The sequence below is a fragment of the Vanellus vanellus genome (assembly GCF_965231255.1).
Source record: "Vanellus vanellus genome assembly, contig: HAP1_SCAFFOLD_1028, whole genome shotgun sequence".
Classification (NCBI taxonomy): Eukaryota; Metazoa; Chordata; class Aves; order Charadriiformes; family Charadriidae; genus Vanellus; species Vanellus vanellus.
In genome coordinates, this window is record NW_028127809.1 from 12,805 (window position 1) to 38,273 (window position 25,469).

The 25,469-nt window shown below is 65.9% G+C and overlaps 1 protein-coding gene across 1 annotated transcript in view; it reads right to left on the reverse strand.

Moving 5' to 3' along the window:
* Positions 1-25,469, reverse strand: part of LOC309684983 (pre-mRNA-splicing factor SYF1-like) — a gene marked incomplete at its 3' end in the record, with an annotated part of 53,945 nt that overhangs the window by 12,801 nt on the left and 15,675 nt on the right. The window contains exons 6-15 of the mRNA XM_082500815.1: positions 23,357-23,521; positions 21,022-21,166; positions 16,263-16,414; positions 15,423-15,542; positions 13,904-14,035; positions 13,536-13,667; positions 11,691-11,804; positions 9,240-9,402; positions 4,244-4,434; positions 1,264-1,386 (exon numbers count right to left, since the gene is read on the reverse strand). Coding sequence (XP_082356941.1) covers positions 1,264-1,386; positions 4,244-4,434; positions 9,240-9,402; positions 11,691-11,804; positions 13,536-13,667; positions 13,904-14,035; positions 15,423-15,542; positions 16,263-16,414; positions 21,022-21,166; positions 23,357-23,521 — 1,437 coding nt within the window. The remainder of the gene's footprint in view (positions 1-1,263; positions 1,387-4,243; positions 4,435-9,239; positions 9,403-11,690; positions 11,805-13,535; positions 13,668-13,903; positions 14,036-15,422; positions 15,543-16,262; positions 16,415-21,021; positions 21,167-23,356; positions 23,522-25,469) is intronic.

A 25,469-nucleotide genomic window follows, 5' to 3' on the forward strand; every position in this document is an offset into this window, starting at 1 on the left:
GTGGCCCCGGGGACATCGCTGGTCTTGGGGACATCCCTGGTGATGGACACCCATGTGGCACCGGGGACATCGCTGGTCTTGGGGACATCCCTGGTGATGGACACCCATGTGGCACTGGGGACATCACTGGTCTTGGGGACATCCCTGGTGATGGACACCCATGTGGCACCGGGGACATCGCTGGTCTTGGGGACATCCCTGGTGATGGACACCCATGTGGCCCTGGGGACAGCCCTGGTCTTGGGGACATCCCTGGTGATGGACACCCGTGTGGCCCTGGGGACATCGCTGGTCTTGGGGACATCCCTGGTGATGGACACCCATGTGGCACCGGGGACATCGCTGGTCTTGGGGACATCCCTGGCACGTGGCACCCGTGTGGCACTGGGGACATCGCTGGTCTTGGGGACATCCCTGGCACAGGGCACCCGTGTGGCCCTGGGGACATCGCTGGTCTTGGGGACATCCCTGGCACGTGGCACCCGTGTGGCACTGGGGACATCGCTGGTCTTGGGGACATCCCTGGTGATGGACACCCATGTGGCACTGGGGACATCGCTGGTCTTGGGGACATCCCTGGTGATGGACACCCATGTGGCCCCGGGGACATCGCTGGTCTTGGGGACATCCCTGGTGATGGACACCCATGTGGCACTGGGGACATCGCTGGTCTTGGGGACATCCCTGGTGATGGACACCCATGTGGCACTGGGGACATCGCTGGTCTTGGGGACATCCCTGGTGATGGACACCCATGTGGCACTGGGGACATCGCTGGTCTTGGGGACATCCCTGGTGATGGACACCCATGTGGCCCTGGGGACATCACTGGTCTTGGGGACAGCCCTGGTGATGGACACCCATGTGGCACTGGGGACATCGCTGGTCTTGGGGACATCCCTAGCACATGGCACCCATGTGGCACTGGGGACATCGCTGGTCTTGGGGACATCCCTGGCACGTGGCACCTCCTTGTTGGGTGCCACCCTCCGACGGGTGCCCCCCCTGCTCCGATGGGTTCCCTGTTGGGTGCCCCCCACCCACTGGGTGCCCCCCCTGCTCTGATGGGTGTCCCACCCCCCCTTGTTGGGTGCCACCCTCCGATGGATGTCCCCCCGCCTTGTTGGCTGCCACCCTCCGTTGGGTGCCCCCCAACCCCAAGAACCGCCCCACTGGGTGTCCCCCTGCTCCGACGGGTTCCCCGTTGGGTGCCCTCCCCCCCACCCCCCCCCCTTGGGTGCCCCCCCCCCGTTGGGTGCTCACCCGGGGGTCGCAGATCTGGGAGCAGTAGGTGTAGATGGCGCGCGCCCGGTCCACCTCTCCCAGTTTGCACTCCATGTCGGCGAAGCGCAGGCACAGCTCCCGCGCCGCGTCGTCACCCAGCACCTGCCGGCGTCACGGGGACCTCAGCGCCCGCGGGGGACATCGGCGCCCATGGGGACAGCCGCACCCCCGGGGGACATCAGCACCCACAGGGACGTTGGCGCCAATGGGGACATCAGCACCCACAGGGACATCAGCACCCGCAGGGGACATCGGCGCCCGCGGGGACAGCCACACCCCCGGGGGACATCAGCACCCACAGGGACGTTGGCGCCAACGGGGACATCAGCACCCGTGGGGACATCAGCACCCGCAGGGGACATTGGTGCGCATGGGGACATCCACACCCATGGGGACATCAGCACCCATGGGGACATCAGCACCCACGGGGGACATCAGCGCCCGCAGGGGACAATGGTGCCCATGGGGACATCGGCGCCCGCGGGGACAGCCACACCCCTGGGGGACATCAGCACCCACAGGGACATCAGCACCCGCAGGGGACATCGGCGCCCACGGGGACATCCACACCCATGGGGACATCAGTGCCCATGGGGACATCCACACCCACGGGGACATCAGCGCCCGCAGGGGACATTGGTGCCCCTGGGGACATCTGCACCCATGGGGACATCAGCACCCGCGGGGGACATCTGCACCCATGGGGACATCAGCACCCATGGGGACACCCACAGCCACGGGGACATCAGCACCCGCGGGGGACATCGTCGCCCGCGGGGACAGCCACACCCCCAGGGGACATCAGCACCCACAGGGACATCAGCACCCACAGGGGACATCGGCGCCCACGGGGACATCCACACCCATGGGGACATCAGCGCCCGCAGGGGACATTGGTGCCCGTGGGGACATCAGCGCCCATGGGGACATCTGCACCCATGGGGACATCAGCACCCGCGGGGGACATCCACACCCATGGGGACATCAGCACCCGCGGGGGACATCGGCGCCCATGGGGACATCCACACCCATGGGGACATCAGCACCCACGGGGACATCAGCGCCCGCAGGGGACATTGGTGCCCGTGGGGACATCGGCGCCCACAGGGGACATCAGCGCCCATGGGGACATCTGCACCCACAGAGACATCGGCGCCCATGGGGACATCCACACCCATGGGGACATCTGCGCCCGCAGGGGACATTGGTGCGCATGGGGACATCTGCACCCATGGGGACATCAGTGCCCGTGGGGGACATCAGCACCCGCGGGGGACATCGGTGCCCACAGGGACATCCACAGCCATGGGGACATCAGCGCCCGTGGGGACATCCGCACCCCGGGGGACGTCAGCGCCCACAAGGGACAGCCGCACCCCCGGGGGACATCGGCAGTTGGTGTCCCCCCACCCCCACTTGGTGCCACCTTCTCCCCCTGCGGTGTCCCCAGGTGCCCACGTCCCCATGGTGTCCCCCCATCCCCACACCCCCTTGGTCTCCCCACGTCCCCATGATGTCCCCACGTCCACATGGTGTCCCCCCATCCCCACACCCCCTTGGTCTCCCCATGTCCCCATGGTGTCCCCACATCCACATGGTGTCCCCCCATCCCCACGCCCCCTTGATGTCCCCTTGTCCCCATGTCCACATGATGTCCCCATGTCCACATGATGTCCCCACATCCACATGGTGTCCCCCCATCCCCACACCCCCTTGGTGTCCCCTTGTCCCCATGGTGTCCCCTTGTCCCCATGCCCCCTTGATGTCCCCACGTCCACATGGTGTCCCCCCATCCCCACGCCCCCTTGATGTCCCCACATCCACATGATGTCCCCACGTCCACACGGTGTCCCCTTGTCCCCACGCCCCCTTGATGTCCCCACGTCCACATGATGTCCCCACGTCCACATGGTGTCCCCCCATCCCCACACCCCCTTGATGTCCCCACGTCCACATGGTGTCCCCTTGTCCCTGTGCCCCCTTGGTGTCCCCATGTCCCCATGGTGTCCCCACGTCCCCATGGTGTCCCCTTGTCCCCATGCCCCCTTGGTGTCCCCATGTCCCCATGGTGTCCCCCCATCCCCACGCCCCCTTGATGTCCCCACGTCCCCATGATGTCCCCACATCCACATGGTGTCCCCCCATCCCCACGCCCCCTTGATGTCCCCTTGTCCCCATGTCCACATGATGTCCCCACGTCCACATGGTGTCCCCCCATCCCCACGCCCCCTTGATGTCCCCTTGTCCCCACGTCCACATGGTGTCCCCCCATCCCCGTGCCCCCTTGGTGTCCCCACGTCCCAATGGTGTCCCCCCATCCCCACGCCCCCTTGGTGTCCCCATGTCCCCATGGTGTCCCCACGTCCACATGGTGTCCCCCCATCCCCACGCCCCCTTGATGTCCCCTTGTCCCCACATCCACATGGTGTCCCCCCATCCCCGTGCCCCCTTGGTGTCCCCTTGTCCCCATGGTGTCCCCTTGTCCCCATGCCCCCTTGATGTCCCCACGTCCACGTGGTGTCCCCCCATCTTCACGCCCCCTTGATGTCCCCACATCCACATGATGTCCCCACGTCCACACGGTGTCCCCTTGTCCCCACGCCCCCTTGATTTCCCCACGTCCCCATGATGTCCCCACGTCCACATGGTGTCCCCCCATCCCCGTGCCCCCTTGATGTCCCCACGTCCACATGGTGTCCCCTTGTCCCCATGCCCCCTTGATGTCCCCTTGTCCCCATGTCCACATGATGTCCCCACGTCCCCATGATGTCCCCACATCCACATGGTGTCCCCCCATCCCCACGCCCCTTGATGTCCCCTTGTCCCCACGTCCACATGGTGTCCCCCCATCCACATGATGTCCCCTCACCCCCGTGCCCACTGGCTTCTCCCCGCCTACCCCCCCCCCCCACCTCACCCCCCATCCCCCCCACCCCCCATCCCCGCGCCGCGGACCCACCTCGATGGCCTTCTGGTAGATGGGGCGGGTGTGGGTGACGCCGTAGAGCTCGGCGGCGCGTTTGATGTAGATGTTGAACATGAGGTGCTGTTGGGAGGGCAGGACGGCGCGGGTGGCGCGCTCGTACACCCCCATGGCGTGGCGCGCCAGCCCAAACTCCTCCTCCAATCGGGCGTACAGCAGGTAGATGGCTGCGGGGGCACCCGCCGTCACCCACCGGCACCCACCGGCACCCACCGGGGGGGGGGGGAGGAAGGGGGGGGAGAAGAGGGGAGGGGGGGGGGGTGAGGACCAAAGGAAGGCCCAAGAGGGTGTTCAAGGGTGTTGGGTGCCCCCATGGATGCCCACGGGGTGCCCAAGGGTGTTGGGTGTCCCCATGGGTGCTTAGGGGTGATGGGTGCCCCCATGGATGCCCAGGGGGTGTCCAAGGGTGTTCGGTGCCCCAATGGGTGCTCAGGGGTGTTGGGTGCCCCCATGGATGCCCAGGGGGTGTCCAAGGGTGTTGGGTGTCTCCATGGGTGCTCAGGGGTGTTGGGTGCCCCCATGGATGCTTAGGGGTGATGGGTGTCCCCATGGATGCCCACGGAGTGCCCAAGGGTGTTGGGTGCCCCCATGGGTGCTCAGGGGTGTTGGGTGCCCCAATGGGTGCTCATGGGTGTTGGGTGCCCCCATGGATGCCCACGGGGTGCCCAAGGGTGTTCGGTGCCCCAATGGGTGCTCAGGGGTGTTGGGTGCCCCCATGGATGCCCACGGGGTGCCCAAGGGTGTTCGGTGCCCCAATGGGTGCTCAGGGGTGTTGGGTGCCCCCATGGATGCCCAGGAGATGACCAAGGGTGTTGGGTGTCCCCATGGGTGCTCAGGGGTGTTGGGTGCCCCAGTAGGTGCTCAGGGGTGTTGGGTGCCCCCATGGATGCCCAGGGGGTGTCCAAGGGTGTTGGGTGCCCCAATGGGTGCTCAGGGGTGATGGGTGTCCCCATGGATGCCCACGGAGTGCCCAAGGGTGTTGGGTGTCTCCATGGGTGCTCAGGGGTGTTGGGTGCCCCAATGGGTGCTCAGGGGTGTTGGGTGCCCCCATGGATGCCCAGGAGATGACCAAGGGTGTTGGGTGTCCCCATGGGTGCTCAGGGGTGTTGGGTGCCCCAATGGGTGCTCAGGGGTGTTGGGTGTCCCCATGGGTGCTTAGGGGTGATGGGTGTCCCCATGGATGCCCACGGGGTGCCCAAGGGTGTTCGGTGCCCCAATGGGTGCTCAGGGGTGTTGGGTGCCCCCATGGATGCCCAGGAGATGACCAAGGGTGTTGGGTGTCCCCATGGGTGCTCAGGGGTGATGGGTGCCCCAATGGGTGCTCAGGGGTGTTGGGTGCCCCCATGGGTGCCATGGGGTGTTGGGTGCCCCCATGGATGCCCAGGAGATGACCAAGGGTGTTGGGTGTCCCCATGGGTGCTCAGGGGTGTTGGGTGCCCCCATGGGTGCCATGGGGTGTTGGGTGCCCCCATGGATGCCCAGGGGGTGTCCAAGGGTGTTGGGTGCCCCAATGGGTGCTCAGGGGTGTTGGGTGCCCCAATGGGTGCCATGGGGTGTTGGGTGCCCCCATGGATGCCCAGGGGGTGTCCAAGGGTGTTGGGTGTCCCCATGGGTGCTCAGGGGTGATGGGTGCCCCAATGGGTGCTCAGGGGTGTTGGGTGCCCCAATGGGTGCTCAGGGGTGTTGGGTGCCCCCATGGATGCCCAGGGGGCGTCCAAGGGTGTTGGGTGTCCCCATGGATGCTTAGGGGTGATGGGTGTCCCCATGGATGCCCACGGGGTGCCCAAGGGTGTTGGGTGTCCCCATGGGTGCTCAGGGGTGTTGGGTGCCCCAATGGGTGCCATGGGGTGTTGGGTGCCCCCATGGATGCCCAGGGGGTGTCCAAGGGTGTTGGGTGCCCCAATGGGTGCTCAGGGGTGTTGGGTGCCCCCATGGGTGCCATGGGGTGTTGGGTGCCCCCATGGATGCCCAGGGGGTGTCCAAGGGTGTTGGGTGCCCCAATGGGTGCTCAGGGGTGTTGGGTGCCCCAATGGGTGCCATGGGGTGTTGGGTGCCCCCATGGATGCCCAGGGGGTGTCCAAGGGTGTTGGGTGTCCCCATGGGTGCTCAGGGGTGTTGGGTGGCCCAATGGGTGCCATGGGGTGTTGGGTGCCCCCATGGATGCCCAGGGGGTGTCCAAGGGTGTTGGGTGCCCCAATGGGTGCTCAGGGGTGTTGGGTGCCCCAATAGGTGCTCAGGGGTGTTGGGTGCCCCAATGGATGCCCAGAGGGTGTTCAAGGGTGTTGGGTGCCCCAATGGGTGCTCAGGGGTGTTGGGTGCCCCCATGGGTGCCATGGGGTGTTGGGTGCCCCAATAGGTGCTCAGGGGTGTTGGGTGCCCCAATGGATGCCCAGAGGGTGTTCAAGGGTGTTGGGTGCCCCAATGGGTGCTCAGGGGTGTTGGGTGCCCCCATGGGTGCCATGGGGTGTTGGGTGCCCCAATAGGTGCTCAGGGGTGTTGGGTGCCCCAATGGATGCCCAGAGGGTGTTCAAGGGTGTTGGGTGCCCCAATGGGTGCTCAGGGGTGTTGGGTGCCCCCATGGGTGCCATGGGGTGTTGGGTGCCCCAATAGGTGCTCAGGGGTGTTGGGTGCCCCAATGGATGCCCAGAGGGTGTTCAAGGGTGTTGGGTGCCCCTATGGGTGCCATGGGGTGTTGGGTGCCCCCATGGATGCCCAGGAGATGACCAAGGGTGTTGGGTGCCCCAATAGGTGCTCAGGGGTGTTGGGTGCCCCCATGGGTGCCATGGGGTGTTGGGTGCCCCCATGGGTGCCATGGGGTGTTGGGTGCCCCCATGGATGCCCAGGGGGTGTCCAAGGGTGTTGGGTGCCCCCATGGGTGCCATGGGGTGTTGGGTGCCCCAATAGGTGCTCAGGGGTGTTGGGTGCCCCAATGGATGCCCACGGGGTGTCCAAGGGTGTTGGGTGCCCCAATGGGTGCTCAGGGGTGTTGGGTGCCCCAATGGGTGCCATGGGGTGTTGGGTGTCCCCATGGGTGCTCAGGGGTGTTGGGTGCCCCCATGGACACCCAAGAGGGTACTCAAGGAGAGAGGGGGCCCTGATGGACACCCAAGTGGGTGCTGAGGGGAGTTGGGTGCCCTGGTGGACACCATGTGGGTGTCCAAGGGTGTTGGGTGCCCCCATGGATGCCCAGGGGGTGTCCAAGGGTGTTGGGTGTCCCCATGGGTGCTCAGGGGTGTTGGGTGCCCCCATGGATGCCCACGGAGTGCCCAAGGGTGTTGGGTGTCTCCATGGGTGCTCAGGGGTGTTGGGTGTCCCCATGGGTGCCATGGGGTGTTGGGTGCCCCCATGGATGCCCAGGGGGTGTCCAAGGGTGTTGGGTGCCCCAATAGGTGCTCAGGGGTGTTGGGTGCCCCCATGGATGCCCAGGAGATGACCAAGGGTGTTGGGTGCCCCAATGGGTGCCATGGGGTGTTGGGTGCCCCCATGGATGCCCACGGGGTGCCCAAGGGTGTTGGGTGTCCCCATGGGTGCTCAGGGGTGTTGGGTGCCCCCATGGACACCCAAGAGGGTACTCAAGGAGAGAGGGGGCCCTGATGGACACCCAAGTGGGTGCTGATGGGAGTTGGGTGCCCTGGTGGACACCAAGTGGGTGTCCAAGGGTGTTGGGTGCCCCCATGGATACCCAGAGGGTGTCCAAGGGTGTTGGGTGCCCCATGGGTGCTCAGGGGTGTCCAAGGGTGTTGGGTGCCCCAATGGACACCCAAGAGGGTGCCCAGGGCTGATGGGTGTCCCAATGGGTGCCATGGGGTGCGGGGGGCCCTGGTGGACACCCGAGAGGGCTCCACGGGGTGTTGGGGGCCCCAACAGATGCCCGGGGAGGGGCCACGGGGGGCACCCAGGGGGGCACCCAGGGGGGATGTGCAGTTGGGCACTCACCTGTGGGGCACCCACCCCAAACCCCTCCCCACAACCACCCCACGTGCTCCCCACACCCCTGCCAGCCCCACAACCAACCCCACACCCACCCCTCCCAGCCCCACAACCACCCCACGTGCTCCCCACACCCATCCTGACACTCACCCCGACACCCACCCCACAGCCCTGCCAGCCCCACAACCAGCCCCACATCCACCTCTCCCAGCCCCACAACCACCCCATGTGCACCCCATACCCTTGCCAGCCCCACACCCACCCCGACACTCACCCCACAGCCCTGCCAGCCCCACAACCAACCCCACAACCACCCCTTGCAAGCCCTACACCCACCCCACAACCAACCCCAACACCCGCCCCACAGCCCTGCCAGCCCCACACCCACCCCACAACCAACCCCAACACCCACCCCACACCCCTGCCAGCCCCACAACCAACCCCACAACCACCCCTTGCAAGCCCTACACCCGCCCTACACCCACCCCACACCCACCCCATAGCCCTGCCAATCCCACAACCACCCCAACACCCACCCCACACCCCTGACAGCCCCACAACCAACCCCAACACCCACCCCATAGCCCTGCCAACCCCACAACCACCCCAACACCCACCCCACACCCGACAGCCCCATAACCAACCCCAACACCCACCCCATAGCCCTGCCAGCCCCACACCTATCCCACAACCAACCCCAACACCCACCCCACACCCCTGCCAGCCCCACAACCAACTCCACAACCACCCCTTGCAAGCCCTACACCCGCCCTACACCCACCCCACACCCACCCCATAGCCCTGCCAACCCCACAACCAACCCCAACACCCACCCCATAGCCCTGTCAGACCCACAACCAACCCCACACCCACCCCAACACCCACCCCACAGCCCTGACAGCCCCATAACCAACCCCAACACCCACCCCATAGCCCTGCCAACCCCACAACCAACCCCAACACCCACCCCACACCCTTTACCAGCCCCACCCCTGCCCCACACCCCGGCCCCGTGCCCCCCGGCCCCCCCCGGCGCCCGTACTTTTGGCGTATTTTGGGGGGCAGCCGTCCAGCGCCTGCTCGAAGAGGTCCCGCGCCCGCTCCAGCTTGCGGCCGCCGTAGCGGGCCACGAACTTGCTGAGGTACGTGTGCCAGATGTCCGCCACGTTGGGCCAGCGGAAGAGGGCGATGCCCCGCTCGTAGGCCTGCGGGGACATCGCTGTCACCACCCCGCCACCGCTGTCACCATCCATCCCACCACTGCCGTCACCATCCCACCACCGCTGTCACCATCCCGTCCCACCACTGCCGTCACCATCCCACCACCGCTGTCACCACCCCGCCACCGCTGTCACCATCCCGTCCCACCACTGCCGTCACCATCCCACCACCGCTGTCACCATCCCACCACTGCTGTCACCATCCTGTCCCACCACCACTGTCACCATCCCGTCCCACCACTGCCGTCACCATCCCACCACCGCTGTCACCACCCTGCCACCGCTGTCACCATCCCATCCCACCACTGCCGTCACCATCCCACCACTGCTGTCACCACCCTGCCACCGCTGTCACCATCCCATCCCACCACCGCTGTCACCATCCCACCACCGCTGTCACCACCCTGCCATCGCTGTCACCACCCCCGCCACTGCTGTCACCATCCCGCACCACTGCTGTCACCACCCCCGCAACCGTTGTCACCATTCCTCACCACCGTCACCACCCCACCACTGATGTCACCATCCTGCCACTGCTGTCACCGTCCCACACCACCACTGTCACCATCCCACCACTGCTGCCACCACCCCGCCACTGCTGTCACCACCCTGCCACCGCTGTCACCATCCCATGCCACCGCTGTCACCACCCTGCCACTGCTGTCACCATCCTGTCCCACCACCACTGTCACCGTTCCTCACTACCACTGTCACCATCCCGCCACTGCTGCCACCACTCTGACACTGCTGTCACCATCCGTCCCACCACCGCTGTCACCACCCTGCCACTGCTGTCACCACCCTGCCACCGCTGTCACCACCCTGCCACCGCTGTCACCACCCTGCCGCTGCTGTCACCATCCCACCACTGCTGTCACCATCCTGTCCCACCACTGCTGTCACCACCCCTGCCACCGCTGTCACCATTCCTCACCACCACTGTCACCACCCCACCACCGCTGTCACCATCCCACCACTGCTGCCACCACCCCACCACTGCTGTCACCACCCTGCCACCGCTGTCACCGTCCCACACCACCACTGTCACCATCCCGCCACCACTGCCACTGCCGCCACCACTGCCACCACCCTGCCACTGGTGCCACTACGCTGCTACTAGTCACCACTGCCACCAGCCCTGCCACCATCATGCCACCAGCCCTGCCACCGCTGCCACCACCCTGCCACCATTGTCACCACCCTGCAGGGTGTCCCAGGATCTCCCTGACACCCTCCCCGGCTGTGGGGTGTCCCCGGGGTGTCCCCAGTCCCCTACTGGGGTATCCCCAGCATGTCCCAGTCCCCTGCCCCCCGCCGGGGTGTCCCCAGGGTGTCCCCAGTCCCATCCCAGCGTGTCCCCTGTCGGGGTGTCCCCGGGGTGTCCCAGTCCCCTGCCTGGACGGCGTGTCCCCTGTTTCCTACCAGGGTGTCCCCAGTGTGTCCCCACCCCCTTCCCACTGCTGGGGTGTCCCCGGGGTGTCCCCAGTCCCCTACTGGGGTGTCCCCGGGGTGTCCCAGTCCCCTACTGGGGTGTCCCCGGGGTGTCCCCAGTCCCCTGTCGGGGTGTCCCCACCATGTTCCAGCCCCCTGCCCAGTGTCAGGGTGTCCCCAAATTGTCCCCAGTCCCCTACTGGCGTGTCCCCGGGGTGCCCCAGCCCACTGTCAGGATGTCCCCGGGGTGTCCCCAACCCCCTACTGGGGTGTCCCCAGGGTGTCCCAGTCCCCTGCCGGGGTGTCCCCAGGGTGTCCCAGTCCCCTGCCCACTGCTGCCGTGTCCCCTGTTCCCTACCGGGGTGTCCCCAGTGTGTCCCCACCCCCTTCCCACTGCCGGGGTGTCCCCGGGGTGTCCCCAGTCCCCTACTGGGGTGTCCCCGGGGTGTCCCCAGTCCCCTACTGGCGTGTCCCCGGGGTGCCCCAGCCCACTGTCGGGGTGTCCCCGGGGTGTCCTCAGTCCCCTACTGGGGTGTCCCCGGGGTGTCCCGAGTCCTCTGCCCACTGCTGCCATGTCCCCTGTTCCCTACTGGGGTGTCCCCAGCATATCCCCACCCCCTGCCCACTGCCGGGGTGTCCCCGGGGTGTCCCCAGTCCCCTACTGGGGTGTCCCCAGGGTGTCCCCAGTCCCCTACCGGGGTGTCCCCGGGGTGTCTCCAGTCCCCTGCCGGGGTGTCCCCAGCATGTCCCAGTCCCCTGCCCACTGCCGGGGTGTCCCCGGGGTGTCCCCAATCCCCTGCTGGGGTGTCCCCGTCCCGCCGGGGGGGTCAGCGGAGCCCCACCTTGAAGCTCTCCTCGAAGTAGCCGTGTTCCTCCAGGAAGAGGCCGTAGTTGATGACGATCTGGGGGGTGGCGATGCGCAGGTCCAGGATACGGTCGTACACCGCCTTGGTGGACTGGAACGGGCCGGGGGGGGGGCACCGGGGGGGTCAGCACCCATCGAGGCCCCCCAGGGGACAGCAGGGGGGCTGGGGAGGGGGAAAGGGGACACCCCCAGGGGACAATGGGGTGCCAAAAGGGGGGGGGGGGGGGAAGAGCTGGGGGCATGGGAGGGGCTGGGGGCACCCAGAGGGGAGAGGGGGGTGTCAAGGGGGCCATGGGAGCACCCCCAGAGGGAACATGGGGGGTACTGGGGGGGCACGGGCGCACCCAGAGGGATTGGGGGGCCATGGGGGCACCCAGAGGGATTGGGGGGCACCCAGAGGGATTGAGGGGCACCCAGAGGGAATGGGGGGGGGCATAGGAGCACCCCCAGAGGGGACATGGGGGATACTGGGGGGGCATGGGGGCACCCAGAGGGAATGGGGGGCACCCAGAGGGATTGGGGGGCACCCAGAGGGAATGGGGGGGCCATGGGGGCACCCAGAGGGATTGGGGGACACCCAGAGGGGACACAGGGGGGCATAGGAGCACCCCCAGAGGGGACATGGGGAGTACCGGGGGGGCATGGGGGTACCTGGAGGGTTTGGGGAGCAGCCAGAGGGGATGGGGGGGCCATGGGGGCACCCAGAGGGATTGGGGGGCACCCAGAGGGATTGGGGGGCCATGGGGGCACCCAGAGGGATTGGGGGGCACCCAGAGGGAATGGGGGGGGGGGCATAGGAGCACTCCCAGAGGGGACATGGGGGGTACTGGGGGGGTACGGGGGTACCCAGAGGGTTTGGGGAGCAGCCAGAGGGGACGGGGGGGCCATGGGGGCACCCAGAGGGAATGGGGGGGGCATAGGAGCACTCCCAGAGGGGACATGGGGGATACTGGGGTGGCATGGGGGCACCCAGAGGGAATGGGGGGCACCCAGAGGGATTGGGGGGCACCCAGAGGGGATGGGGGGGCCATAGGGGCACCCAGAGGGATTGGGGGGCACCCAGAGGGAATGGGGGGGGCATGGGGGCACCCAGAGGGAATGGGGGGCACCCAGAGGGATTGGGGGGCACCCAGAGGGATTGGGGGGCCATGGGGGCACCCAGAGGGATTGGGGGGCACCCAGAGGGAATGGGGGGGGGCATAGGAGCACTCCCAGAGGGGACATGGGGGATACTGGGGGGGCATGGGGGCACCCAGAGGGGATGGGGGGGCCATGGGGGCACCCAGAGGGATTGGGGGGCACCCAGAGGGAATGGGGGGGGGCATAGGAGCACCCCCAGAGGGGACATGGGGGGTACTGGGGGGGCATGGGGGTACCTGGAGAGTTTGGGGAGCACCCAGAGGGGATGGGGGGGCCATGGGGGCACCCAGAGGGAATGGGGGGGGGCATAGGAGCACCCCCAGAGGGGACATGGGGGATACTGGGGGGGTACAGGGGTACCCGGAGGGTTTGGGGAGCAGCCAGAGGGGCCGGGGGGGCCATGGGGGGCACCCAGAGGAGACATGGGGGTGTCAAGGGGGCCACGTGGGTCCCGAGGGAGGGGAGGGGGGGGCCCCCGTAGCAGATGGGGGGGGCCCAAACCAGCAGAAGATGGTGGGGGACACCCGGTGGGGAGGTGGAGGGGACACCCCCAGACTCCAGGGGAGGACACGGGGTGGGGGAGGGGGGGGGGGGGGCGGCAGCCCGGAGTTGGGGGGTGCAGGGAGGGGTTTGGGGACACCGGGGCGGGGGGGGGGGACACAGGACGGGGGGTGTCACCCACCTGGAAGGTGCCCAGGCTCTCTTCCAGGTCGGCCAACATGGACCAGACCTTGAGGGACTTGTAGAGACGGTTCTGGACGGGTTCCGTGGAATCGAAGTACTCGGCCCTCTTGGCGGGAAGCGCCGTGGCTTTCTGGGGGGGGGGGACACGGGGACACACAGCCAGGGTGTCACCGGTGTCCCCAAAGTCCCCACAACCCCCCCCCTTCCCCCCAAACCCCCCCCCGGCACGGAGCATCCCGCTGCCCCCATCTCTCCCGAGGCGGATAAGGGGCCCGGCGATACGCCATTAGGGCAGTGGGGTGTCCCCTTAAAGGAACCGGACGTGCCGTTAGGGGACGGGGGTGTCCCCAAATGTCCCCTACGGACCCGCAGGATGCGTAGGGCCTCCTCGTAGTTCTCGTGGCGCAGCTCCATCTCGCCGAACTCGCACCAGACGGCGGCCAGGTCCTCCACCTGACGGAACCGCACGCGGGTGGCTTTGGTCAGGATGGTGCGGGCCTGGGGACAGAGGGGACACTCAGGGGGCGGCGGGGACAGCGGGGGGGGACAAACAGAGTTCGGGGGGCACGGGGGAACAGGCAGGGTTCGGGGGGACAGGCAGGATTTGGGGACATGGGGGGGACAGTCAGGGCTTGGGGACAGTCAGGGTTTGGGGGGGGGACAGTCAGGGTTTGGGGGGGGACATGGGGGGCAGTCAGGGCTTGGGGACAGTCAGGGCTTGGGGGGGACATGGGGGACAGTCAGGGCTTTGGGACAGTCAGGGTTTGGGGGGGGACAGTCAGGGCTTGGGGACACAGGGGGACAGTCAGGGTTTGGGGGGGACATTGTGGGGACAGTCAGGGTTTGGGGACACAGGGGACAGTCAGGAATTGGGGGGGACACCATGGGACAGTCAGGATTTGGGGGGACATTGTGGGGACAGTCAGGGTTTGGGGACATGGGGGGACAGAGAGGGCTTGGTGGGGACACGGAGGGGACAGTCAGGGCTCGGGGACAGTCAGGGGTTGGGGGGGACACGGGGGACAGTCAGGATTTGGGGGGACATGGGGAGACAGTCAGAGTTTGAGGGGACATTGTGGGGACAGTCGGGGTTTGGGGACAGTCAGGATTTGGGGGGGACACGGGGGACAGTCAGGGTTTGGGGGGACATGGGGAGACAGTCAGAGTTTGAGGGGACATTGTGGGGACAGTCGGGGTTTGGGGACAGTCATGGGAGTCGGTTTGGGGGGACAGTCAGGGTTTGGGGACACAGGGGGACAGACAGGGTCTGGGGGGGACATGGGGGGACAGTCAGGGTTTGGGGGGACAGGGGACAGTCAGGAATTGGGGGGGACACCATGGGACAGTCAGAGTTTGAGGGGACATTTTGGGGACAGTCAGGGTTTGGGGGGACAGTCAGGGTTTGGGGACATGGGGGGACAGAGAGGGTTTGGTGGGGACACGGAGGGGACAGTCAGGGTTTGGGGGTCACATGAGGGGACAGTCAGGGGTTGGGGGGACACAGGGGGACAGACAGGGTCTGGGGGGGACATTGTGGGGACAGTCAGGGTTTGGGGGGACATGAGGGGACAGTCAGGGCTCGGGGACAGTCAGGGTTTGGGGGGGACACGGGGGACAGACAGGGTCTGGGGGGGACATGGGGGGACAGAGAGGGTTTGGGGGGGACATCGTGGGGACAGTCAGGGTTTGGGGGGACAGTCAGGGTTTGGGGGGACAGGGGACAGTCAGGAATTGGGGGGGACACCATGGGACAGTCAGAGTTTGAGGGGACATTTTGGGGACAGTCAGGGTTTGGGGGGACAGTCAGGGTTTGGGGGGACCCGGGGGGACAGTCAGGGTCTGGGGGGTGTCCCCCGGGGGAGGTGACGCCGCTGTCCCCGCTCACGTCGTCCAGCTGCCCGTTGTCCTCGTAGAAGCGGGCGAATGCCACCCACAGCCCGTGGGGACGTCCCGTCGCCTTGAAGGGGTCCACGGTGCGCACGGCCTCCGTGTAGGTGTGGATGATCTGGGGACCCGGCGGGGACACGCTGGGGACACCTCCGCCCCCCCAAACCTCTCGGCGTCCCCCACCCCCACGCACCCCGCTGGCCCCAGGTGGCCCCTACGCCCACCCCTGTCCCCATGTCCCCCTACGCCCACCCCTGTCCCCACGTGTCCCCCTTACACCCACCCCACTGTCCCTAAGTGTCACCCTGAGACCACCCCTGTCCCCACGTGTCCCCTTATGCCCACCCATGTCCCCATGTCCTCCTACCCCCACCCCTGTCCCCATATGTCCCCCTACACCCACCCCACTGTCCCTAAGTGTCACCCTGAGACCACCCATGTCCCCATGTGTCCCCCTACACCCACCCATGTCCCCCTACCCCCACCCCACTGTCCCCATGTCCCCCCTACGCCCACCCATGTCCCCATATGTCCCCCTACCCCCACCCCACTGTCCCCACATGTCCCCCTACACCCACCCATGTCCCCATATGTCCCCTTACGCCCACCCATGTCCCCGTGTGTCCCCCCTACCCCCACCCCTCTGTCCCCATGTCCCCCCTACGCCCACCCCACTGTCCCCACGTGTCCCCCTACGCCCACCCATGTCCCCATATGTCCCCCTACACCCCCACCCCACTGTCCCCATGCGTCCCCCTACCCCCACCCCCCCCCCCCTCCCAGCACAGGGGGGGTGTGTGTGTCCCCCCGGGTGTCCCCCCCCCCGCGGTGTCCCCACCTGCTCGGGGCGCCCCTGGTAGAGCTGCACCCGCTTGTGCCACTCGTGGACGTTGTGGGGGTTCTGGCGCAGCAGAACGCTGTTGAGCAGCAGCGGCCGTCGCGCCATCAGCTGCTCGAACCGCGCCAGGCGCAGCTCCAGCTCCACCTCCTCTGGGGACAGCGCAGGGGACACGGGGACAGCGCGTCAGGGACACAGGGGGGACGGGGGGAACGGCACCCCCCGGGGCGCTGGGCACCCCCCGGGGGGGGGGGACAGGGGGGGTCTGGGGACACCCGGTGTGACCAAAGTCACCCCACAGTGCAGGATGTCCCCCGGGGTGGGGACAGGGTGTTGGGGACACGGGGACAGGGTGTTGGGGACAGGGTGTTGGGGACAGGGTGTTGGGGACACCTGGGGACAGTGGGACCAGCACCCACACGGGGCGCTGGGGACCCCCCGGGGGGGGGACGGGGGGGTCTGGGGACACCCGGTGTGACCAAAGTCATCCCAGGGTGCAGGATGTCCCCCGGGGTGGGACAGGGTGTTGGGGACACGGGGACAGGGTGTTGGGGACACTTGGGGACAGGGTGTTGGGGACACCTGGGGACAGTGGGACCAGCACCCACACAGGGCACTGGGCACCCCCCGGGGGGGGACGGGGGGTCTGGGGACACCCAAAAGGACCAGGATCCCCCCAGGGTGCAGGATGTCCCCCGGGGTGGGACAGGGTGTTGGGGACACGGGGACAGGGTGTTGGGGACACTCAGGGACAGGGTGTTGGGGACACTTGGGGACAGTGGGACCAGCACCCACATGGGGCACTGGGGACCCCCCGGGGGAGGGGACGGGGGGTCTGGGGACACTCAGGGGGACCGGGATCCCCCCAGGGTGCAGGATGTCCCCTGGGGTGGGACAGGGTGTTGGGGACACGGGGACAGGGTGTTGGGGACACTTGGGGACAGTGGGACCAGCACCCACATGGGGCACTGGGCACCCCCCGGGGGGGGACAGGGGGTCTGGGGACACTCAGGGGGACCAGGATGCCCCCAGGGTGCAGGATGTCCCCTGGGGTGGGACAGGGTGTTGGGGACACTTGGGGACAGGGTGTTGGGGACACTTGGGGACAGTGGGACCAGCACCCACACGGGGCGCTGGGCACCCCTTGGGGGGGGACAGGGGGTCTGGGGACACCCGGTGTGACCAAAGTCACCCCAGGGTGCAGGATGTCCCCCGGGGTGGGGACAGGGTGTTGGGGACACGGGGACAGGGTGTTGGGGACACTTGGGGACACTTGGGGACAGTGGGACCAGCACCCACACGGGGCGCTGGGCACCCCCCGGGGGGGACGACAGGGGGGCTCTGGGGACACCCGGTGTGACCAAAGTCACCCCAGGGTGCAGGATGTCCCCGGGGTGGGACAGGGTGTTGGGGACACTCAGGGACAGGGTGAGCAGGAGACATCTGGGGACAGGGTGTTGGGGACACTTGGGGACAGTGGGACCAGCACACGCCCGGGGCACTGGGCACCCCCCGGGTGGGGGGACGGGGGGTCTGGGGACACCCGGTGTGACCAAAGTCACCCCACAGTGCAGGATGTCCCCCGGGGTGGGACAGGGTGTTGGGGACACCAGGGGTGGGACGGGCTGTCAGGACACCCCAAAAACCCCACCTTTTTTGGGGGGGAAACTGAGGCAGAGCACCCCCAAACTCATCATTTTTGGGGGGAAACTGAGGCAGAGCATCCCCAAACTCATCCTTTTTGGGGAAACTGAGGCAGGGCACCCCCAAACTCTCAGTTTTTGGGGGGAAACTGAGGCAGGGCACCCCCAAACTCATCCTTTTTGGGGGGAAACTGAGGCAGGGCACCCCCAAACTCATCATTTTTGGGGAAACTGAGGCAGGGCACCCCCAAACTCATCCTTTTTTGGGGAAACTGAGGCAGAGCATCCCCAAACTCATCATTTTTGGGGAAACTGAGGCAGAGCACCCCCAAAATCACCCTTTTTGGGGGGAAACTGAGGCAGAGCACCCCAAAACTCATCCTTTTTTGGGGGAAACTGAGGCAGAGCACCCCAAAACTGATCCTTTTTTGGGGAAACTGAGGCAGGGCACCCCCAAAATCATCATTTTTGGGGAAACTGAGGCAGGGCACCCCCAAACTCTCAGTTCTTGGGGGGAAACTGAGGCAGGGCACCCCCAAACTCATCCTTTTTTGGGGAAACTGAGACAGAGCACCCCCAAACTCATCCTTTTTGGGCGGAAACTGAGGCAGGGCACCCCCAAACTCATCCTTTTTGGGGGGAAACTGAGGCAGGGCACCCCCAAAGTCATCCTTTTTTGGGGAAACTGAGGCAGAGCACCCCCAAAGTCATCCTTTTTTGGGGAAACTGAGGCAGAGCACCCCCAAAATCACCCTTTTTGGGGGGAAACTGAGGCAGAGCACCCCAAAACTCATCCTTTTTTGGGGGAAACTGAGGCAGAGCACCCCAAAACTGATCCTTTTTTGGGGAAACTGAGGCAGGGCACCCCCAAAATCATCATTTTTGGGGAAACTGAGGCAGGGCACCCCCAAACTCTCAGTTCTTGGGGGGAAACTGAGGCAGGGCACCCCCAAACTCATCATTTTTGGGGGGAAACTGAGGCAGGGCACCCCCAAACTAACAGGTTTTGGGCGGAAACTGAGGCAGGGCACCCCCAAACTCATCCTTTTTTGGGGAAACTGAGACAGAGCACCCCCAAACTCATCCTTTTTGGGGGGAAACTGAGGCAGGGCACCCCCAAAGTCATCCTTTTTTGGGGAAACTGAGGCAGAGCATCCCCAAACTCATCCTTTTTTGGGGAAACTGAGGCAGAGCACCCCCAAAATCACCCTTTTTGGGGGGAAATTGAGGCAGGGCACCCCCAAACTCATCCTTTTTTGGGGAAACTGAGGCAGAGCATCCCCAAACTCATAATTTTTGGGGAAACTGAGGTAGAGCATCCCCAAACTCATCCTTTTTGGGGAAACTGAAGCAGGGCACCCCAAACTCATCCTTTTTTGGGGAAACTGAGGCAGGGCACCCCCAAACTCTCAGTTTTTGGGGGGAAACTGAGGCAGGGCACCCCAAAATCATAATTTTTGGGGAAACTGAGGCAGAGCACCCCCAAACTCATCCTTTTTGGGGGGAAACTGAGGCAGAGCACCCCAAAACTCATCCTTTTTTGGGGGAAACTGAGGCAGAGCACCCCAAAACTGATCCTTTTTTGGGGAAACTGAGGCAGGGCACCCCCAAAATCATCATTTTTGGGGGGAAACTGAGGCAGGGCACCCCCAAACTCTCAGTTCTTGGGGGGAAACTGAGGCAGAGCACCCCCAAACTCATCATTTTGGGGGGGAAACTGAGGCAGAGCATCCCCAAAATCACCCTTTTTGGGGGAAACTGAGGCAGAGCATCCCCAAACTCATAATTTTTGGGGAAACTGAGGCAGAGCATCCCCAAACTCATCCTTTTTTGGGGAAACTGAGGCAGGGCATCCCCAAACTCATCATTTTTGGGGAAACTGAGGCAGGGCACCCCCAAACTCATCCTTTTTGGGGAAACTGAGGCAGAGCATCCCCAAACTCTCAGTTTTTGGGGGGAAACTGAGGCAGGGCACCCCCAAACTCATCCTTTTTTGGGGAAACTGAGGCAGAGCATCCCCAAACTCATCCTTTTTTGGGGAAACTGAGGCAGAGCACCCCCAAAATCACCCTTTTTGGGGGGAAATTGAGGCAGAGCACCCCAAAACTCATCCTTTTTTGGGGAAACTGAGGCAGAGCACCCCCAAACTCATCCTTTTTGGGGGGAAACTGAGGCAGAGCATCCCCAAACTCATCCTTTTTGGGGGGAAACTGAGGCAGGGCACCCCCAAAATCATCATTTTTGGGGAAACTGAGGCAGAGCATCCCCAAAACTAACTGGTTTGGGGGGGAAACTGAGGCAGGGCACCCCAAAATCAGAATTTTTGGGGAAACTGAGGCAGAGCATCCCCAAACTCATCCTTTTTGGGGGAAACTGAGGCAGAGCATCCCCAAAACTAACTGGTTTGGGGGGGAAACTGAGGCAGAGCACCCCCAAACTCATAATTTTTGGGGAAACTGAGGTAGAGCACCCCCAAACTCATCATTTTGGGGGGAAACTGAGGCAGAGCACCCCCAAACTCATCATTTTTGGGGGGAAACTGAGGCAGAGCATCCCCAAACTCATCCTTTTTGGGGGAAACTGAGGCAGAGCACCCCAAAACTAACTGGTTTGGGGGGGAAACTGAGGCAGGGCACCCCAAAACTCATCATTTTTGGGGAAACTGAGGCAGAGCATCCCCAAACTCATCATTTTTGGGGAAACTGAGGCAGGGCACCCCCAAACTCATCCTTTTTGGGGGAAACTGAGGCAGAGCACCCCCAAACTCATCCTTTTTTGGGGAAACTGAGGCAGAGCATCCCCAAACTCATCCTTTTTGGGGGAAACTGAGGCAGAGCATCCCCAAACTCTCAGTTTTTGGGGGGAAACTGAGGCAGAGCACCCCAAAACTGATCCTTTTTTGGGGAAACTGAGGCAGAGCATCCCCAAACTCATCCTTTTTTGGGGAAACTGAGGCAGAGCATCCCCAAACTCATAATCTTTGGGGAAACTGAGGTAGAGCATCCCCAAACTCATCCTTTTTTGGGGAAACTGAGGCAGGGCACCCCCAAACTCTCATTTTTTTTTTGGGGGGGGGAACGCGGAGGCCGGGCGACCCCGGGGGAGCCCCAACTCACCGTCCTCCTCCCGGCCCAGCTCGGCCACCGTCTCCATCTTGGCGGCGATGACGCTCTCCTCGAACTGGGCGTAGCTGTCGAAGACCTGCGTGAAGTCCCGCACCGTCATCACCGTCTGCACCGCCTCCTCGTACACGTCCCGGGCCTGCGGGGACAGGAGAGCGCGTTGGGGACAACGCGTTGGGGACAGCACGTTGGGGACAGCGGGATGGGATGGAGCTGCCAGGGGTTGGTTGGGTCTGGGGTGGTGGTGGCCCTAAGTGACATAGGGACAGGGGAACTGGGGTGGTGGTGGTGGCCCTGGAGGGGGCTGCAGATGGGGATCAGGGTGGTGGTGGCTCCTGGGTGACATGGGGACAGGGAATCTGGGGGGTGGTGGCACTGAGGTGACATGGGGACAGGGAACATGGGGGGTGGTGGCCAAAGGTGACATAGGGACAAGGGACTGGGGTGGTGGTGGTGGCCCTGGAGGGGGCTGCAGACGGGGATCAGGGTGGTGGTGGCTCCTGGGTGACATGGGGACAGGGGATGAGGGTAGTGGTGGCCCTGAGGTGGCCTGGGGACGGGGAATCTGGGGGGTGGTGGCCCTGGGGTGACATGGGGACAGGGAACATGGGGGGTGGTGGCCAAAGGTGACATAGGGACAGGGGACTGGGGTGCTGGTGGACCTGGGGGGGGCTGCAGACGGGGATCAGGGTGGTGGTGGCTCTTGGGTGACATGGGGACAGGGGATGAGGGTAGTGGTGGCCCTGAGGTGGCCTGGGGACGGGGAATCTGGGGGGTGGTGGCTCCTGGGTGACATAGGGACAGGGGACCTGGGTGGTGGTGGCCCTGGGGTGACATAGGGACAGGGGAACTGGGGTGGTGGTGGTGGCCCTGGGGGGGGCTGCAGACGGGGATCAGGGTGGTGGTGGCTCTTGGGTGACATGGGGACAGGGGATGAGGGTAGTGGTGGCCCTGAGGTGGCCTGGGGAGAGTGAATCTGGGGGGGGTGGCACTGAGGTGCCATGGGGACAGGGAACCTGGGGGGTGGTGGCCGTGGGGTGACATAGGGACAGGGGACTGGGGTGGTGGTGGTGGCCCTGGAGAGGTTTGGGGACAGGGGACAGGTACCGTGGTGGCCCTGGGGAGGTTTGGGGACAAGGGATGGGCTCTGTGGTGGTCCTGGAGAGGTTTGGGGTTGGGGAACTGGGGCTGTGGTGGCCCTGGGGTGAGGAACCAAGCTTGTGGTGGCCCTGGGGAGGTTTGGGGACAGGAAACAGGTACTGTGGTGGCCCTGGGGACAGAAGTCCAGGACCGTGGTGGCCCTGGAGAGGTTTGGGGTTGAGGAACTGGGGTTGTGGTGGCCCTGGAGAGGTTTGGGGTTGGGGAACGGGGGCTGTGGTGGCCCTGGGGTGAGGAACCAAGCTTGTGGTGGCCCTGGGGACAGAAGACCTGGACTGTGGTGGCCGTGGAGAGGTTTGGGGACAGGAAACAGGTACTGTGGTGGCAGTACTGGGGACAGAAGTCCAGGACCGTGGTGGCCCTGGAGAGGTTTGGGGTTGGGGACGGGTACTGTGGTGGCCCTGGGGAGTTTTGGGGTTGGGGAACTGGGGCTGTGGTGGCCCTGGGGTGAGGAACCAAGCTTGTGGTGGCCCTGGGGACAGAAACCCAGGAATGTGGTGGCCGTGGAGAGGTTTGGGGACAGGGGATGGGTACTGTGGTGGCCCTGGAGAGGTTTGGGGACAGGAAACAGGTACTGCGGTGGCCCTGGGGACAGAAGTCCAGGACCGTGGTGGCCCTAGAGAGGTTTGGGGTTGGGGACGGGTACTGTGGTGGCCCTGGAGAGGTTTGGGGTTGGGGACGGGTGCTGTGGTGGCCCTGGGGACAGAAGACCTGGACTGTGGTGGACCTGGGGAGGTTTGGGGTTGAGGAACTGGGGTTGTGGTGGCCCTGGGGAGGTTTGGGGTTGGGGACGGGTGCTGTGGTGGTCCTGAGGACAGAAGACCTGGACTGTGGTGGCCCTGGGGACAGAAACCCAGGACCGTGGTGGCCCTGGAGAGGTTTGGGGTTGAGGAACTGGGGTTGTGGTGGCCCTGGAGAGATTTGGGGTTGGGGATGGGTACTGTGGTGGCCCTGGAGAGGTTTGGGGACAGGAAACAGGTACTGCGGTGGCCCTGGGGACAGAAGTCCAGGACCGTGGTGGCCCTGGAGAGGTTTGGGGTCGGGGAAGCGGGGCTGCGGTGGCCCTGGGATGGGGTGGGGTGAGGTGGGAGCCAAAACCCCGGGCTGGGGGTGGCCCCAGGGCCGGTAGGTGAGCGGGGGCGGGGCGGGGTGGCAGTTGGGGACGTGTCACCTTCTCGAAGTGGCCGCTGCGGATGTAGCAGTCGGCCAACGCGCCCCAGAGGCGGCCCAGCTGGTCGGTGAAGCGGGTCAGGCCCCCCCGGATGATGGCCCCCGCGTCCAGCGAGCGCACCCGCTCCGGGTGCTGGGACAGCAGCTCGCACAGCTCCTGCCACAGCTGGGGGGGGGACAAGGGGGGGGGTCAGCACCCAAAGGGGACCCCCAGACCCCCCCTGACCCCCCCCAGCACCCATGGGTGACCCCAGAACCCATAGGAGATCCCAGAACCCATAGGAGACCCCCAACACCCATAGGAGACCCCCAACACCCGCCCCGGGTGCTGGGACAGCAGCTCGCACAGCTCCTGCCACAGCTGGGGGGGGGACAAGGGGGGGGGTCAGCACCCAAAGGGGACCCCCAGACCCCCCCCCAGCACCCATGGGTGACCCCAGAACCCATAGGAGATCCCAGAACCCGTAGGAGACCCCCAACACCCGCCCCGGGTGCTGGGACAGCAGCTCGCACAGCTCCTGCCACAGCTGGGGGGGGGACAAGGGGGGGGGTCAGCACCCAAAGGGGACCCCCAGACCCCCCCCCAGCACCCATGGGTGACCCCAGAACCCGTAGGAGACCCCCAACACCCATAGGAGACCCCCAACACCCGCCCCGGGTGCTGGGACAGCAGCTCGCACAGCTCCTGCCACAGCTGGGGGGGGGGACAAGGGGGGGGGTCAGCACCCAAAGGGGACCCCCAGACCCCCCCCCAGCACCCATGGGTGACCCCAGAACCCCTAGGAGATCCCAGAACCCATAGGAGACCCCAGAAGCCATAGGAGACCCCCAACACCCGCTCCGGGTGCTGGGACAGCAGCTCGCACAGCTCCTGCCACAACTGGGGGGGGGGCAGCACCCCCAGGGGACCCCCAGACCTCCCCTGGGTGCCCCCCCAGCACCCATGCCCCCCCCGAGCACCCATGGGTGCCCCCCCAGCCCCTTTTCACCCCCCCCAACCCCTCCTGGTGCCCCCCAGACCCCCTTTCCCCCTCCCGAACCCCAACTGGTCACCATCCTCTCAGCCCCCCCTGGGTGCCCCCCATCCCCCCCTGGGTGCCCCCCCCTGCACCCATGGGTGCCCCCCCCCCTCAAGCACCCATGGGTGCCCCCCCCAACCCCTTGTGACCCCCCCAACCCCTCCTGGTGCCCCCCAGACCCCCTTTCCCCCTCCCGAACCCCAACTGGTCACCATCCTCTCAGCCCACCGGGTGCCCCCCCATCCCCCCCTGGGTGCCCCCCCTGCACCCATGGGTGCCCCCCCAGCACCCATGACCCCCCCCCCAGCACCCATGGGTGCCCCCCCAGCCCCTTTTCACCCCCCCCAACCCCTCCTGGTGCCCCCCAGACCCCCTTTCCCCCTCCCGAACCCCACTGGTCACCATCCTCTCAGCCCCCCCTGGGTGCCCCCCATCCCCCCCTGGGTGCCCCCCCCTGCACCCATGGGTGCCCCCCCCCCCTCAAGCACCCATGGGTGCCCCCCCCAACCCCTTGTGACCCCCTCTACCCCTCCTGGTGCCCCCCAGACCCCCTTTCCCCCTCCCTGACCCCCACCCCGTCACCATCCTCTCATCCCACCGGGTGCCCCCCATCCCCCCCGGGTGCCCCCCCAGCACCCATGGGTGCCCCCCCCAGCTCCTTTTCACCCCCCCCAACCCCTCCTGGTGCCCCCCAGACCCCCTTTCCCCCTCCCGGACCCCAACTGGTCACCATCCTCTCAGCCCCCCCTGGGTGCCCCCCATCTCCCCCTGGGTCCCCCCCCAGCACCCATGACCCCCCCTGCACCCATGGGTGCCCCCCCCCTCAAGCACCCATGGGTGCCCCCCCCAACCCCTTGTGACCCCCCCAACCCCTCCTGGTGCCCCCCAGACCCCCTTTCCCCCTCCCGAACCCCAACTGGTCACCATCCTCTCAGCCCACCGGGTGCCCCCCCATCCCCCCCTGGGTGCCCCCCCTGCACCCATGGGTGCCCCCCCAGCACCCATGACCCCCCCCCCAGCACCCATGGGTGCCCCCCCAGCCCCTTTTCACCCCCCCCAACCCCTCCTGGTGCCCCCCAGACCCCCTTTCCCCCT